This window comes from Penaeus chinensis, chromosome 43, assembly GCF_019202785.1.
Source record: "Penaeus chinensis breed Huanghai No. 1 chromosome 43, ASM1920278v2, whole genome shotgun sequence".
NCBI lineage: Eukaryota > Metazoa > Arthropoda > Malacostraca > Decapoda > Penaeidae > Penaeus > Penaeus chinensis.
Window position 1 is genome coordinate 11,512,207 of NC_061861.1, and position 17,500 is coordinate 11,529,706.

The 17,500-nt window shown below is 46.1% G+C and overlaps 1 protein-coding gene across 1 annotated transcript in view; it reads left to right on the plus strand.

The window, feature by feature from the left end:
• Positions 1-16,943, plus strand: part of LOC125048226 (protein trapped in endoderm-1-like) — a 35,884-nt gene extending 18,941 nt beyond the window's left edge. The window contains exons 2-6 of the mRNA XM_047646802.1: positions 13,711-13,843; positions 14,084-14,197; positions 14,514-14,784; positions 14,948-15,145; positions 15,310-16,943. Coding sequence (XP_047502758.1) covers positions 13,711-13,843; positions 14,084-14,197; positions 14,514-14,784; positions 14,948-15,145; positions 15,310-15,579 — 986 coding nt within the window. The 3' untranslated portion in view covers positions 15,580-16,943. The remainder of the gene's footprint in view (positions 1-13,710; positions 13,844-14,083; positions 14,198-14,513; positions 14,785-14,947; positions 15,146-15,309) is intronic.
• The last annotated feature ends 557 nt before the right edge of the window (positions 16,944-17,500 follow it).

Consider the following 17,500-nt stretch of genomic DNA (forward strand, 5'->3'; position numbering starts at 1 on the left):
TCCCAATCTCCCCTTTATTCATCTATTTCTCCTTCTTCCCCTCTCCTCGCCTTCGTTACATTTTCTGCTCTTTTTCTGAGCCATCATTTGTTTGTTTATTATTCTCCAGCGTATCCTTTTCGGTGTATATAAATCTGCACCCCGGGGTAGATTACAGCTGTTTATACACATTTTATTATATTATCAAGTACCATCTCCGGTCCGGAGGTTGGCAACCAGTTGCTGGATGTACAAAGAGGCTAGAAGGTGAAGCTATCTATACACATACGTATAGATATTCCCTCTGTAGACTCGTTTCCTCCCCTGGAATGTCCTCGACTTGTTTATGTCACTTAGAACTGATGCGTCTTCTTGCATGTAACTGTTACGGCAACGCTTCATTACTGTCAATACTCATCAAGCCTGCTTTGTCGTTAGAGCGGCCTGGCTAATGGACAAACAAATTAGTTGGGGCGTGTAACGTGACCTGGGCGGGGACGGGGGGAGGTGGAGGTGGGAGGGTGAAGGGAGAAGGGGTAATGGTAGGAGGAGCAGGTGGGAGGTTGGAGGGATGAAGGGGTGAGGGGGAGGAGAGGAGAGGTCATGTGACAGTTTCTCCGGTGACACGGCCGCCCAGCCCGAGCGGCGGCGCCTGGAACGGTGTCTCGCTTTCCTTCTCGGTGGAGGGGTGGGGGGAGGGGGGGCGAAAGTGGAGATATTGAGGCTTCATATAGGAGGAGGAGGCTGGATTCCGTTTATTTGCTTTTTGTTCCGTCTTTCATTTCACTTTTCTCTCTTCGTCTCTCTCTCTCTCTCTCTCTCTCTCTCTCTCTCTCTCTCTCTCTCTCTCTCTCTCTCTCTCTCTCTCTCTCTCTCTCTCTCTCTCTCTCTCTCTCTCTCTCTCTCCTCTCGTTTTTATCTTGTTCTTTTCTATTTACATATCACTTATGATATTAGAGATGCATCTGTTTCTGTCTCTGTCTACGCTTCAACGTATCTGCTAAGACAAGTCACACTTCTCTTGTGTCATCTCACTGGCATGTTAAATACGTTGATATGAATGAACTTTAGATGTTTAAGAATTTCTATAACGACTGAAAACAATCCCTTTTCTTTTCTTTTTTCCTGATCATGGCAATCGTCTCTGGTTCTCAGGTTTCATTTCCTCGTCATTATGTCTAGAACAGGTAGTTTTAGTTCTTTACAGTTTAGGTAAAATTATTTTTCGGCGGGGTTAGGTTAGGTTTTGTATTCAGGTCAGTCACGTTATATTCAGTTAGGTGTTAGGTTCAGTTTAGATGCGATGGTTTAGTTAATTTAGCCCACACTATGGAAGGTTTACCATCATTATTTCCTTATTAACGAATTTATCTCATTGCACAACTTCATTATAGCTTTTGATTATCTGTTTTGACCTTTTGGTTGCGCTGATAAATGCCTTCGTCTAAAGGCTTCGCTTCAATCAAGGTTTTAGACTAGGTTAATACAACACTTGGTATACATAACGTGCGCATGCGTGTTAATGTGTACAGTGAATGTGTATGGATATGTGTAGTAGGTGTATGTACATGTTTGTGTGTGAGTGTGTGTGTGTGTGTGTGTGTGTGTGTGTGTGTGTGTGTGTGTGTGTGTGTGTGTGTGAGAGAGAGAGAGAGAGAGAGAGAGAGAGAGAGAGAGAGAGAGAGAGAGAGAGAGAGAGAGAGAGAGAGAGAGAGAGAGACTGTTTGTGTGTTGTAAGTATGTGCCCGGGGGTGTATGTGTGTGTTTGTTTGTGTTAAGTGTGGGTCTGAGGGCGTATGTGTATGGGTTTGTGTGTCCGTAACTGTGGCAGCCCTGTCTATATCCCCTTCCTCCCTACCTGTCATTTAAACCACAATGACGATATTGTGTTGACTTGCAAGTGCAAGAACACCGAAGGTATTCAGCTTCGCTCCATCTCCGGGTCAAGAGGGAGGGGGGAGGGGAAAGGAGAGAGGGGGAGGGGAGGGTGCAGAGAGGGGTAGAGGGGAAGAGGAGGAGGGGGGAGAGCCAAGTGGAGGAGAGAGAAAGAGAAAGAGACTGATACTGCACAAAAAAGGGGAGGTAGGGAGAGAGAAGAATAGAAAGGTAAAGGGAAGAGAAGGGAGGATGAGAGGAAAGGACGTTGAGGGAAAAAGGGGGGTGAGGGGTGTAAGTGGGAAGGGGAAGGGAGGCCAATCACGACGGTGGGAAGGAGGGGATAGGGGAAACGAGGGCGGTCGGTGCTTTGCGTTCCCGAGGAACAAGGTTTTTTGTTCACTTTTTTAACGTCTTTGTACCTACTTTTTTCCTTTCCTTACTCCTTCTTTCGCATTACCCCATCCCTTCCCCCCATCTTTCCTTCCCTTTTTTACTTTCTACTCTTTTCCTCTTCCCCATCTCCTTCTCCCCTTCTCCCTCTGCCCTTTCCCGTCTCCCCTTTTCCATACGCCAGCGGCACTTGCAGTTCCCCACCTGTTTCCCCTCGCCTGTCATGGTGACCCGAACGACCCCCCAAGATCCCATAGAAGGTCGTTCTTTCGTGTAAATATGTATGGCAATGTGTTTACATCTGTTTCTCTCTCTCTACCTGTTTATTTCAGGATTTTTTAAATTCATGTATAATATTATTTGTTGTTAGTCCATCTGTCCATTTTCTGTCTCGTTGTCTGTCTGTCTCTCTTTCTAATTGTCTGTCTCTATATCAGTTTGTCCATCTATGTATCTATCTATCGTGTGTGTGTGAGTGTGAGTGTGAGTGCGAGTGCGAGTGCGAGTGCGAGTGCGAGTGTGAGTGTCAGTGTGAGTGTCAGTGTGAGTGTCAGTGTGAGTGTCAGTGTGAGTGTCAGTGTGAGTGTCAGTGTGAGTGTCAGTGTGAGTGTGAGTGTCAGTGTCAGTGTCAGTGTCAGTGTCAGTGTGAGTGTCAGTGTGAGTGTCAGTGTGAGTGTCAGTGTGAGTGTCAGTGTGAGCGTGAGTGTGTGTGTGTGAGTGTGAGTGTGAGTGTGAGTGTGAGTGTGAGTGTGAGTGTGTGTGTGTGTGAGTGTGAGTGTGAGTGTGAGTGTGAGTGTGAGTGTGAGTGTGAGTGTGAGTGTGAGTGTGAGTGTGTGTGTGTGTGTGTGTGTGTGTGTGTGTGAGAGAGAGAGTGAGTGAGTATGGGTATGTGTGGATAAAGGTCAAATAGAACCAAATTCACGGTAACGTTATCACTGAGTTTCATCGAAGATATGCGGGGAAAGTGTAGCTTACGTCATGCATCTCCACTCACGCTCGTGGCACTTCCGTCTGGCACTCTGAGGCACTCTGGCGCTCGCTCTTGCAGCCTCCACCTCCACCAGGACCTCGCTGCCTAAACGCCGCCGGCTAGACGTGTTTCGCCTCGCCACAGACGCAGACGAAGGAGAATCCGGTGTTACCGAGAATCCAACCCCTGGATGTCGGCTTTTGAGAACGGAGAATTTATTGTGGGTTAATGCTTTTCATTTAAGGACATAAAAAGGGGGATTAAATGAGGGAGAAAAAGAGAAAGAAGAGAGAAGGAAAGAAAAGGGAGAAAGGGAGGGTGATTTGGAGTAGCGAGTCATGGAGAACAAGTGGACGTGTAGTTGTAACGTGAGATCGTGGCGGGGAGAGTACGACCCGTGTGTGGGAGGGGGGGGGGGAGGTCGTAGGAGGAGTGAGGGGGGGACTTCATGGGAGGAGAGGAGAGGGGAGGAGATAAGGGGTTCATTTGGTCGACGGCGAGGGCTGGAGGCATCTCCTCTCGCTCGACAAAGACTCGTTCAGATCTGCTTCCCTTCGGCGTGCGTGTCTGTTTGGCCGCAGATTTCAGTGTTTATACGAGGGATGAATGCCACCGAATCACTTACCGAGGGATCTGATCGCTTTATGGTACGCGTTGATTTTCCCGTATTTGATATCAAGAGCATTTCATCTATTCAGGGATAGGGTCGTGAGTCTATATTTATCGTGTATGTGTTCCTCTGTAGTATTCGGTTTGCCAGTCGCCCTCGCTAACCCCCTCATCTTTCGCTACCCCTCCCTCCTCCTCATTCTCTTCTTCATCTTTCTCATTCTCTCTTTTCTCTTCCCGTCCTCAGCCCTGTCTTCACTGTATTAACTCTTTCTCTTCTTTCCTCTCCTCCACCCCTCCTGTTCCCTTGTTCTCATTCTCCTTCCCTTCTCTTTTTTGTTCTTCTGTTTCTTCTTCTTCTTCTTCTTCTTCTCTTCCTATTCCACATCTTCCTTCTTCCACCTCCTCCTCCTCATCATCATCATCCTCATCATCATCATCATCATCATCATCATCATCATCATCATCATCATCATCATCATCATCATCATCATCATCATCATCCTCATCATCCTCCTCCTCCTCCTCCTCCTCCTCCTCCTCCTCCTCCTCCTCCTCCTCCTCCTCCTCCTCCTCCTCCTCCTCCTCCTCCTTCAACCACTACCACTTCCTCAAGCCCTCCGCCCACCCCCTCCCTGCCCCTCCTTTTAGCCTCCCTCCCCCCTCACCCCCCTTTAGCCCCACCCTCCTCCTCCAGCAGCAATATAAAGAGCCAGTTGTTAGAGCCGAAGGTGGGGGGGGTGAGGGGAGAAAAGGGGAGGAGATCGAGGGGAGAGTAAGGGGAAGAGGGATAGTAACGTTAGAAATGTTGAGAACGCAGGGAGAATGGAAGAGAGTGAGAAAAAAACTACAACAGGAAAACGAGGTACAGGAAGGGGAAAGGGAAGGGATAGAGAGAAGGAGATGGCGAAGAGAGATAAGGGATAAAGAAGGAGGGAAAGGGGGAAAGCAAAAGGGACGGAAATTTGGCGGGAGAGAAAGAACGAGAAAAAGAGGGGGGGGGAGAGGGGGACGAGGGGAAAGCGAGGGGTAAGGGCGTTGAAGAGAGCCATGCGCCCAGCTTACGATGGAGGGGGGGGGTGTTAACTCAGATCTCTCCCTTCACCTCCGCCGACGCTGCAGAAACTCTATGAATATTTAATTAGTTTCATCAGGGATCTTGGCTTCTTTGCAACGTTGCGAAGAAAGACACGAGGTACAGTGCTTGCGCGCTCTCTCTCTCTCTCTCTCTCTCTCTCTCTCTCTCTCTCTCTCTCTCTCTCTCTCTCTCTCTCTCTCTCTCTCTCTCTCTCTCTCTCTCTCTCCCTCTTCTCCGGTTATTCAATATTCTGTTTAATCTCACATTTAATATCTCTCTCTCACACCGGCTCTTTATCTCACTCTTATCTCACCCTTCCGTTCACCCTTCTTTTTGTCTCCTCAGTCTCTTTTCATGTTTATTTATTTATTTATTTATTGCTCTCTTTCACCCATCTCTTTTTTTTTTCTCTCTCATTATTTCATCCTTTCTCCTTCTCCCCCTTTCCTTTTCAATTTCCTTCTCACATCTTTCCTTGTCTTCTCCAACTTCCATATTGTTTTTCTTCTTCCCCATTATTCACCCTCCTCTCCTTCCTTCTCTCGTCATTTCCCCTTTCCTTATCACCACCTCTACTCCCCTTCACCCTCACCGTCCTCTTTTCCCTTGCCACGCCCTTTTCCTCTAGCTCTCTTCCTATCCACTCCCCCTTATGCTTTTCCTCTTCTCGACCCCATTCTATCCCCTCCTCCCCGTCCCTTTCCCGTCTCCTCGCCACCCCTCTTCCCTTCCTTTGGCCCCTTCCTCCCCTTCTCTCTTTCCACACCACATCCCCCCCCATCCCCCTCCCTCTTGCTTCACCCCTCCCTTCCCCCTTCCCCTAATTCTCGTACCGGAGAATTAACAACAAACTAACCGCTGTAACTGTAACAGTTAAAAACGTTATGTTAACCTTTTAGTGGGTTGTTAGAAATCCCCCTCCCACCTTTTTTGAGGAAGGAAGGGGAGACCTACATGTCTTTATTTTCTTTTAGTGATTATTAGAAAGTCATATTAGAGGTCCGGGATGATTGTGTGTGTTTGTGTCTGCGTTTTTTGTCTGCTTGTATAGTCTGTAAGATGTGTTAGTTTAATGGTATTTATGTTGACGTGTGCTTTGTTTATGTGTTCTTTAGGTGTTTGTATATATTATAAAGTGTGTTTGTTTAAATGTATATATGTGTGGACATGCAATTTATGTGCCTGTATATTTTGTAAGGTGGTGTTTGTTTATTTGTATGTATGTAGTTGTGTGTTTTGTTAATGTGTGTGGTGTATGCGTGAAGTCATACATGCTCAGTCAGGATTGGCCCGATAAGCCTCGGGGAAGTTCTGATGACGTAGCAGGTCTGGATTATTGAATCTTGATTACTCAGGGAATGTCGGCTGATAAAGCTAGTCTCCAAGGCTTAATAGCAAGTTGTAATAAAGAGCAGGGCGCAGGGAACGCAGCTCAACAGACTACAGAGAGCGAGGAAATACAAACAAGGATTTTTTATATTACTTAATATTTTTATATATATTCTACTTTTTAGCTTGGGGACATCGGAATTAGGAATTTTATATTCCTTTTTTTACTTATTCATCTACATTATGGGTTATCACTACCTATTTTGTACCTGTTTTAATGTATGAATGCGTGTATTATTATGCGCGTAAAGCAGCGCGTGTCTAAGCATACCTAACAGTACTTCCCTTTCCGCACCGGCCGACCCTCAGACCCGTGGACCAACAAGACTTCCTGTCCTACTAACAAGTCACGCCTCGGCTTGTCTCTGGTAGTCTTTGAGTGATTCTCTCCCCTTTTGCTTGTTCATATCACTTCCCTGGTTATTTTCACCCTCCGCCATGTTCCTCCCTCCCCCCTTTCCGCGGGCAAAAGGGTGTAGAGAAGGGGTGGAGTAAGTGGGACAGGGTGGGAGGGGGGGACCGGGCGTAAAGGATCACCTGGCTAGTGTCAGAGTTGAGGGCAGGTCCAATGGACACTCCTTCCCCCTCCTAAGGCCCCTCTGCCACTCCTAGCCTTCCCGCACCACACACACTCCCCCATCCTCTCTCTGTCCCTCTCCCTCTCTACACCTCTTTCCCGGTGTTAAATAACTTTAGTGTCATGTAGTCACTGTTCGTGCAGCCATTCATTTAGTAGAATGGAGAAATTCCTGTTGTAGGGAAGGGAGGGGGCGAAAATACTTCTTGCCGTGGTTAGGAACGTCAAACTAGGATACAAATTTAGATGCCATATGTGCCCCTTCCTTATTATTCTTTTGCTTTGCTTGTGTGTGTTTTTTCCGTTGGGTAAAATCAACACGCAAATCCTTAGGAATGATTTGAGGCTAAGTATACACATCGAGAGTCGGATCAACCAACGAAGCATCATGACGCGTCCGCATCCATTTTACTCCAATCTCGTCCGACTACAAAGGTGTTATTGACGACTCCGCAAACAAACACCCACGAGATAAGCGACTCCAGCGCCAATAAAGCAAACACGTGAAAACCTCTAACCAAACACGAGCTGAACGCAAACGTGAAGATCGAGCCCAAACGCCCAAGCAAAAACACCTATTCTCTTTCATATTCGGACAACGAGCGAACCAACGAACACGGCCTCCCACTGCCTATCCTTCATAGCTTAAAGGGGCACAATGTGCTCTGTTATTATTTTGAGTTTGCGCCATACTTTGTCATCTTTTTCTCCTCCTCCGCCGGATGCATGAACAGACAGGGCTATAGTTTGGGCATAGACTCTTTGCTGTGGTGTTGTGCCCTTCGCCTTACTGACTGACCTTTTGCTTCTAATATGGTTCGATTCACAGACTCTTCTCACATACAGTTGTCGCCGGGGACTTGTGGCTGTGCGTGTTTCATGAACAGAGATTCATCGCTTTTTCAGGCACTGAAAAGCATTTTAATTTTTTTGCTCTTCTCTTTTTGAAACTTTACTGTAGATTCTCAAAGCAACAAATGAACTATTTATGCTTCACTTGGTTGATGGTGTTTGTGTCCAGGAATGAAACGCCTCTCATACATCGCCTGAAAATTCATGACACACACAATGGTATGCCATAATATTTAGTCTGAAAATAGACGTCAGCAAGATGATGGTCGCTCATGCTTAACAAGTGTACTTGTTCATTATGCCACTCTTTTTGGGGGGTGTAGGGAGATTCTCGCCAAACTAGTCTGGACTTTTTCTCTCCTTTTTTATTTATTTTCGTCTGTTGTCCATTTCTTTTTTTATTTCTTCTTTTTTTGGTTTGCTTGCCACAGATTGTCTGTTACAAGACAACGATACATCATCGCATATTTGTTTGTCCTCTTTATATGAATGATGACACACTGAGACTTCGTTCACGCGAGATGGTGTATATCTTATGACTTAATGACAGAGAAGGCAATAGACCTCATGAAAACTAATGGCAGAGTACGTGGCCCGCTTACAATGGTTAACGGTGGAGTGCTGTTGGCCGTGTGATGCATGCAGGTGCTTCGGTGTGCGAGGTGTGGCTGGCAGATGCTGAGTGTGCCGATAGTACAAGGGTGGCAGTGCCAGCGGGGCAGTGTGTATCATGCGGCACTTAGCAGTATCGCTGGAGGCTGGAGAGAGCCTGGCAAGACCTATCACATCCACTCATACATGCATACGGGCACACATACAGTCGCACACAGGTGGGCACACATACAGTTGCACACAGGTGGGCACACATACAGTCGCACACAGGTGACCTACTAAAGGAAATCGAATAGATAAAGGTGCAAAAAGTGATCAATTAGCATTGCTTCCTCGGAATCTCTTTTTGTCTGAATGTATAAAATACTTCACTTATATTTGAGACACTTGTTCAGAAATGCTTAGCACTTCTATAGGCATAAAGCAAACAGATTCATGCACGAAGTAGAATCGATTCATGTCTGCGTACATGAAGTGAATAATAAACGCATATTAACGGCCCCCACACACGTGCACACGTACACGAACAGCAGTGATAACTTATCGAAAACTAAGTAGGTGATAGTACGAAGTGAAGTAGGTATCTGTGCGATATGTTATCAGCTGGGATGGCAATCTGTGGCAAATGTGACGTCATACCTTCCCTAGTCGAGAGTTGGTGAGAATTTGCGACCCACTTCTGGCAGTGATTACCCCCCCTTCATTAACACTAATTAGTCATTCGTCTTTCTTGGAACTTTTTTCTTTTTTGTCGTTTTTCCTTTTCTTTTTCTTTTAATGTTTTTGTCGATATTTTCTTGAATTCCATAACTTTCATCTTGCGTGTGATTATATGGCGGTGTGACTGATCAGTCATGAGTCAGTCTCTGGCACAATGAGTTAACGAGGGCCTTCGTAATGCTGTACCATATGATTTCACTCAAAATACTACTGCCATTTGGGGAACGAGAAACACACACACGCACCACACACAGACACATGGTTTAACCAGTTCTTTCATCCTCACACGCACTACTCAAAGTATTTCTAGTCGTCTATGAATCTCGCTCTCTCGCCATCTAACTATCTGTCTGCCTGTTTGTCTACCTATCTGTCTATCAGCCATGTTATGAGATTTATCTGTATCTACATATTTATCTGTCTATTTGTTTATTTATCAAGCTCTCTGTCTTAATCTACCACTCTCGTCTTTTTATCTGCCTTTATCTATTTATCTATTTATATCTATTTATCTATCTATCTATTTATATCTATCTATCTATCTATCTATTTATATCTATCTATCTATCTATCTATTTATATCTATCTATCTATCTATTTATATCTATCTATCTAATTTATATCTATCTATCTATCTATATATATATGTATATATGTATATGTGTGTGTGTGTGTGTTTGTGTGTGTGTGTTTATATATGCACCCTCTCCTCGTCCTCTGTAGCTATCTGTCGATTTATTCAATATCTCTCTGTATCTCCGTCTATCTAGCTAGCTACATATGGTTATGTACTCACCCTAGTGTGCTTGTATGTTTCGAGGATACTGTACATCAATGCGCATACATAACCTGAAACCTGTTTTGTTTATGTACTCTGCAGATACTTTACACACTGCAGCCAAAATCTCCACACTATTATCATAATCATAAATAGATTAATAAAATTAACAAACCCGTTCATATGCTGAGATCAACTCTTCCATTCTCTCTCCATGACTCACTCTATGGTCTTTTCGCTCCGTTGTGCATAGATCCGCACTTATTCTTTTTCACTATTTTCCTTTTTTTGTTGGGGATGTATCCGCAAACAATAACAAAAGCAATCATGGCCTGCGATGTGAGTATGACGGATGATGTGTTTTTGTTTGTCTGTTGTAGACCAGTTGACTCCCTGTCTTGTGTGGAGTGCCTGAGTTATGGACGAAGAAACTTAGGGATACTGGGTCTTTCGTTTTTTTTTTTTTTTTTTTTTTTTTTTTTGTATCATGAGACAGACAGATTGACGACCGGCAGAGATGATAAGCGGCTGATAGACAGACAGATAGAGAGCAAGTCGGTTTTTTTTTTTTTTTTTTTTTTGTATCCTGTGACTTTTTATTGTTAGAGAGAGAGATAGAAACATACAGAAAGATAGATTGACGACAGGCAGACAAAGAGATGATAAGCGACTGATAGACAGACAGATAGACAGCAAGTTAGCGAGAGAGATGTTTATGTGAGTGTGTGTGTGTGTGTGTGTGTGTATGTGTGTGTGTGTGTGTGTGTGTGTGTGTGTGTGTGTGTGTGTGCATTACGGACGAAAAAAGACATAGCTACTGAGATTTCATTTCGTTTTCCTTGTATCGGGTTTCTTTGACTTTTTCGAGTATTCATTGGATGCTCAAGAAATTGCACGGCTTTTCAGATGCAAGTATGTGTGTGTGAGAGAGAGAAAGGGGTGGAGGGAAGGGGAGAGAGGGAGAGATACAAGCAGATCGACAGACAGACATAAACAGAGGCAAATAGACAGGCACAGAGCACAGATGCTATAGTTTCAACTAAAGTTAGAATACAAACAAAAAAGCGAACAAACCTCTAAATGACAGAAAACCAGATGGTATTTCACTGAGTGCAAGAATGTGCAAAGCGTATGCTGAACGAAGCAGCCTCGAGAACACATGGACACCATTTCTTAACTTCTCGTCCGTATCTTATTAGTATTCGTGTGTGTGTCCCAGGCGTTTATGTGTGTGTGTGTGTGTGTGTGTGTGTGTGCGTGTGCGTGTGCGTGTGCGTGTGCGTGTGTGTGTGTGTGTGTGTGCGTGTGTGTGTGTGTGTGTTTGTAGGTGCGTGTGTGTGTGTGTGTGCAGGTGCGTGTGTGTGTGTGTGTGTGTGTGTGTGTGTGTGTGTGGGTGTGTGTAGAGGTATGTGTGCGTGCGTCTGTGTGTGTGTGTGTCATTGTTGAGTGCGAGCGTGAGTAGGAGCGTGTGTGTTAATGTAAGTATGCGTGTGTGTGTATGTAATGTGTGTATTTATCTATGCAATTATTTTTACGTGTTTTCAACCAAAGTTCCATGCTATGACATTGCTACGGCGATATGGAAGGAAGAGCTTTCTGTTATGGGCGTGGTCAGGGTCGTGGGTGGGCTCTTAGTGTGACGAGTAGGAAGAGGGCGTAGCATGAGACTTTTTTCTTCTATTTTTCTTTGTCATTATTATGTTTCTAAAGGACATGGACTCACAATAAACGCAGAATTAATAGATAGCTCTTATGAGATTTATTTTATATTACATCGTCTCAAACGTGATCCACATACAATATTTTATATTTAAGTAAAGGGAGACGATACAAAAAACACGGCTTTGCAATGATTCATGTTGCACAAATCCTCTAATTCTCCAACTAATGTTCGTAAAATATTTCCGATTTTTTATCTATCATCTCTTCCTTCTTTTTATTTTCGTTTTGGTTTATTTCCTTATCGAATTTCTTTCATCACCATCGATATATTGATCTTTTTATTTATCTATATATCACTTTGTTTTGATGTTTCTATATTTATTCTCTGCAATATCTCCAAAGACAGGCGAGAGAGAGAGAGAGAGAGAGAGAGAGAGAGAGAGAGAGAGAGAGAGAGAGAGAGAGAGAGAGAGAGAGAGAGAGAGAGAGAGAGAGAGAGAGAGAGAGAGAGAGACGGGTTGGCAGACAACCATCAGATAGACAGGCAACAGACAGACAGGGAAGGGAGCCAGACGATGCACATACACACAGAAAGGAAGAGAAGGGCTAAAGAGAGAATGATGTAGCATTGTCTCGATCGCCTCAGTTCATGACCAAGCATATAAGCACTTCCGCCAGAGGGCTGCCATGGGTTTTTTCTACGTCATGTCACGTTGCCATGCACAGTTGCCATGGATAATCACTAGCCTCATTCGGGTACTGATGACAGAGCTACCATGTTATACCTGTAGTTTGACGTGTAACGATTTGATACATTATGATTTATAGAGAGCGAAAGTAGTTATCAAAACCTGTATTACGTGCAGTCATGTTATTTTCAAAGACAAGCTAATCATTGGATTTTGATGAAATGATAAATCCTTCATTTGCGTCGCAGAGAGAGAGAGAGAGAGAGAGAGAGAGAGAGAGAGAGAGAGAGAGAGAGAGAGAGAGAGAGAGAGAGAGAGAGAGAGAGAGAGAGAGAGAGGGAGAGAGAGAGATAGAGAGAGGGAGAGAGAGAGAGAGAGGGGGGGGGGCGAAACAAACAAACAGACAAAAAATATTTAAGAGGCACACAGAATAGACCTTCCTGAGAAACAATATAAAAAAAAATGCAAAACAACACGACCCATTGGCAGAGCCCGATGGCGGAAGGTCCCGGAGAGAGACAGATCGTAGGATATGCCCAGGCGGGGGGCATAAGGGAAGCTCCCCTGGTTGCTCTCTTACACGCTCCCCCTCCTATCCCTCTCGACTCCTCCTCCTCCTCCTCCTCCTCCTCTCCCCTTCCTCCTCTTCCCCTCCTCCCCATCTTCTTCCCCTCTTCCCCCTCCTCCCCTTTTCTCCACCTACCCTCCCTCTTCTCTTCCCCTCCTTCCCATTGTCTTCCCCCCTTCCCTTTCCCTCCACCCTCCTCTCCCTCTCCACCCCCGTCGAGCCAGAGGGCCGAGGGGAGCATCCCAGTGCCGGATGCTGGGACGAGGAGAGGGGCGAGGGAGACGAAGCCAATCCATCTCCGGAAGCTGTCATCCTCGAGGGCCGCAAGACGCTTCCTCGACGGGCGTTGTCTCTGAGGCCCGGACGTCGGCTGTCAGCCGGAAATTGTCTCGAGTTAAACACTTATCCGAAGGAGTCGGCTGCCTAGGGCTCCGGGTCGGGTCCGCCGGATGCCGGATGCACGCTGATAGGTTGATAGCGCTGGGATTGTTGTTCTGTTTGGATGTAGTTGTCGTGGTTAATTAGCCCTTAATTGGTTCTTCGTAGTTGCAATTAGTCACTGATGACGATAGACAGTTAATGATGACACACATTTAGTTGTTTTGCAGTACTCACTGCTGCAGTTACAATTATTGGTCACTGATACTTCTTGATAACACCTAGTCAGCAGCTTTAGTTACGTTGTTTAGTTTCGTTCTTGATGACGGATGTAGTTATTTATCGAGGCGAGGCGAGGCGACGCAACTTGCCTGCGAGTGACAAATTGTCAGTCATACACAAAATTGAGCTACTGATCTTTCCATCGTCTCAACACGGGCTCCAACCGTATTAAATTGTGTCAATAAGCAAGATAATGTCCTTGGTATATCCTAAGTTTGTATTTATTTGTCTGAATCTCTTCACCGGAAGTCTTCTCTCAACACCACTCTTTGTAACGACTTCTTTCCTCTTTATTTCAGGTAATTTAGTGACCATCATCGCCCTCAGCAGGAGTGTCAAGTTAAGAGTTCACGCCACCACCGCCTTTGTCATCAGCCTGTGCGTCTCGGACTTGCTCTTCTGCTCCATCAACCTTCCCCTCACCGCCTCCAGGTAAACAACAACCTTTTGATATTGTCATGAGCCGGGGTATCATTTCAGATTTAATTAATGAAATCCAAGTGTTAATCTCTGTAGATGAACTGACATGAATTAAATTGTCGACTAGTAAGTCTAAAATCTATGCAGTAGGCCTAAACAGTTTATAAAGATAAACAGGCAGATAGATATAGATGAACACTGGAAATGATTGCCCTTTCGTTGAATAACCTCTTCCTCCTTCCCGTCTCCTAGGTACATCCATGAAGCCTGGGTGCTCGGAGACGCACTCTGTAAGATCTTCCCGTTCTTCTTCTACGGCAACGTAGCGGCGTCACTCCTCAACATGGTCGCCATCACCATCAACAGGTAACGACAAAATCCGTTGATTACTATTATGCAAAAGACTTATCTTGAAGCATTTAAATAAGTATTTTCAAGTAAACGTGATTCGATAAAGGAAGAGAGACAGTTTGGTAGGAAGGTAGGTAGTTAGAGAGAGAGAGAGAGAGAGAGAGAGAGAGAGAGAGAGAGAGAGAGAGAGAGAGAGAGAGAGAGAGAGAGAGAGAGAGAGAGAGAGAGAGAGAGAGAGAGAGAGAGAGAGAGAGAGAGAGAGAGAGAGGACAACCTTCCTTCCTCATTCGAGGTCCCTCCCCACTCAGTGCCTCCCCTTTGCCTCCCGTAGGTACATCCTCATCGCGCACCACGGCCTCTACGACCGCGTGTACCGCCGCCGCTACATCGGGCTGATGATCGCCTTCGTGTGGCTCTTCTCCTTCGGAATGATGGTGCCCCCGCTAGCCGGCGTCTGGGGGAAGCTGGGTCTGGACCCCCCCTCCTTCTCCTGCACCATCCTCAAGAACAACGGCTCCTCGCCCAAGAAGTTCCTGTTCCTCTTCGGCTTCCTCCTCCCGATGATCGCCATCATCGGCTGCTACTCGGCCATCTACTACAAGGTTGGTTGGGCCAAAGATGGTTTTCGTGTAGTTGTGTGCCATGAGTGGCCATAAATCTTGCATAATTCGCATCTAGCGCCGCCGCCATATAACGGCGCGGACATGCATTAGCCACACCCATTAAATTCAAATATAAATCTCACCGACTCCCTCCCTTCCCCAGGTCCGCCAGTCACGCCTGAACCTCGCCGCCCACAGTGCCAACAGTTCCACGCCGGGCGCCAAGACAAACTCGTCTGCGTACGGTGCCCAGATGGCCCGCAAGGAGGACCTGCGGCTCACCAGGATGATGCTGACCATCTTCCTCTGCTTCCTAGTCTCCTTCCTGCCGCTCATGATCGTCAACGTCGCCGACGATGACGTAAGTCGCTCTCAGTGACAACGCTGGAAACACGAACTCATGATTATAATCATCACTGTTTTTAATAGTTTCTCCTTATCATTATCCTTATTCTATGAATATCAAGATCAATCATAACTTTTTTGATGATGGGTCCTAACGGTTTGTTGTTCTTGTTGCCGCAGGTTGCCGTGCCCTCCCTGCACGTGCTGGCCTCCGTGCTCGCCTGGGCCTCCGCCGTCGTGAATCCCTTCGTGTACGCCGTGACCAACCGCAACTACCGCACGGCCTACCGGAAGTTATTTTGTACCCGTCGGAGCAAGCGCACGGGTCGGGCCTCAAATTCGCATTCCAAAAGCAACTCGTCACGCACTTTCATTACTGACTGCCAATACCACGCCTCGACAGGTCAGGTCACCAGCCCTGTCCTCTCTTGCCCTTCCCCTGAGGTGTGAGTCCAGCCCGCCGAACCTGGCCTCTCCTCGCCCCGGGCCGCCCTCAAACACGCCGCCGCCGCCCGCGCTTCCTGGAAGGGCATCTCCGGCACAGCAGGCCACGGCGTCGCTTGGATTTCCCCGCGATGAACCCGGGTCGCCCACTGAGACGGCAGAGGCGGAGACACCCGCCAATAGAGTCGAAAATGGGTCATCCCCGACGCCTACACCTCCTCCTCCTTCGTCAGACGAGGCTGCAGAAGCCAGGTCCTCGTCGCAGACCCCTGAACCCGGGCTCTCCCAGACTCATCTACAAGCTTAGGCTATCCTCTCTACTGGAGGAACTCGACATCCCATTCCTGACAGAGAAGCTGAAGGCGTCCGTCTCCACGCCGGGCTTGGGACTCGAGCCGCATTCAGCGACGTCGAGCCACAACAAGCGGCCCTCGAGTTTCATGTCGCCAAGGAGACTTCCGCCTTTCCTTGGCGCATCTTTTTCGTCGTCGTCGTCCTCCAGCGAGGAGATCGAGGCCGGGACGCCTTTGCCTGCGGCGTCGTCCACGCCAAAGTCGTTGGCCACAGTGTCGACGACGTGCGTCATCGTCCACTCGCCCGAGCTGCCGACAGTCTCGGTCTTCGCGGCGCCGTCTGAAGACGCCGAGGGAAGTGAAACGGAACCTCATTAATATTCACTAACTCGGAGATGTTTCGAATGAGGCAAGACTGCCCTTCGGGTGGACAATGAATAACACTTGATATCGTTTCTCGCTGGTTTTATTGAAGAACGATGATTCTGTTACACTGTTTCATTCAATTCTCTTCACATTAATGCGTTTGTGTCTGGTATAGAGATGTAGCGAAGTGTGTTTGGAAAATAACTTTTTAGTGAGTGTGCCAGTGAAGGGGTTAAAGGAGAGTCCTGTAATGCCTTAGATTTAACCACGAGGTACAAAGACGTTCCTGAAAAAGAAAAGGAATGTCGCTTGGGACCAAATATACTGTAGGTTAATATTTGGATGCTGCTAGTGAAACTGCATGGTAAAAAGCGCTGAGTGTATATTATCTTCTTTACTATTTTAGTGAAAATCTTGTGAAACCCAGGAAAAATAGAAGCGTTACTTACGTTCAATTTTATTATATTTTTTCTTTCTTTAGAAATTAGGGTACGCAGATTTATAGTTTTATATCGCAGGAGTGCGTTTTGGAGAGCAAAAATCTCTTTTGATAAATAGTCATTCCGTTGGAACCGCGCATCTCATATTGTACATAGCTGAGAGTCCATTCTATCCATCACACGCACACGCACACGCACACGCACACGCACACGCACACGCACACGCACACGCACACGCACACGCACACGCACACGCACACACACACACACACACACACACACACACACACACACACACACACACACACACACACACACACACTCACACACACACACACACACACACACACACACACACACACACACACACACACACACACACACACACACACACACACACGTACATTACATGCATATTTACATATGTATGCATCTCAACACATCAATCTACTTGCCTATTTCAGTATTGCATTCAATAAAGTTAAGAATCAGTGAAAATACATTATATCACGTACTATAATGAATTTGATGACCGGCCTAAGTGCACGGCTGTCTCTCTATGTACGCCTGATTCCATTCGTATACACATGCTAAGTACAATGAGTACAGGGTCGTATTATATATGAAAGCGATGTTCTCCTCTATCTTTAAGGAACAACGTAGTGTTTAAGTTCACATTTGTTTTCTTTAGATGACAACCATACTCTATAGTGTAAAGAAAAACATAAAGAGGGGAATATCCACAGTATGATCATCATTATCATTATTTTCCTAAATATGTTTTGTATTCATTTGTGTTTTTGTTTTTCGATTTTCTTGCTGTGTTTT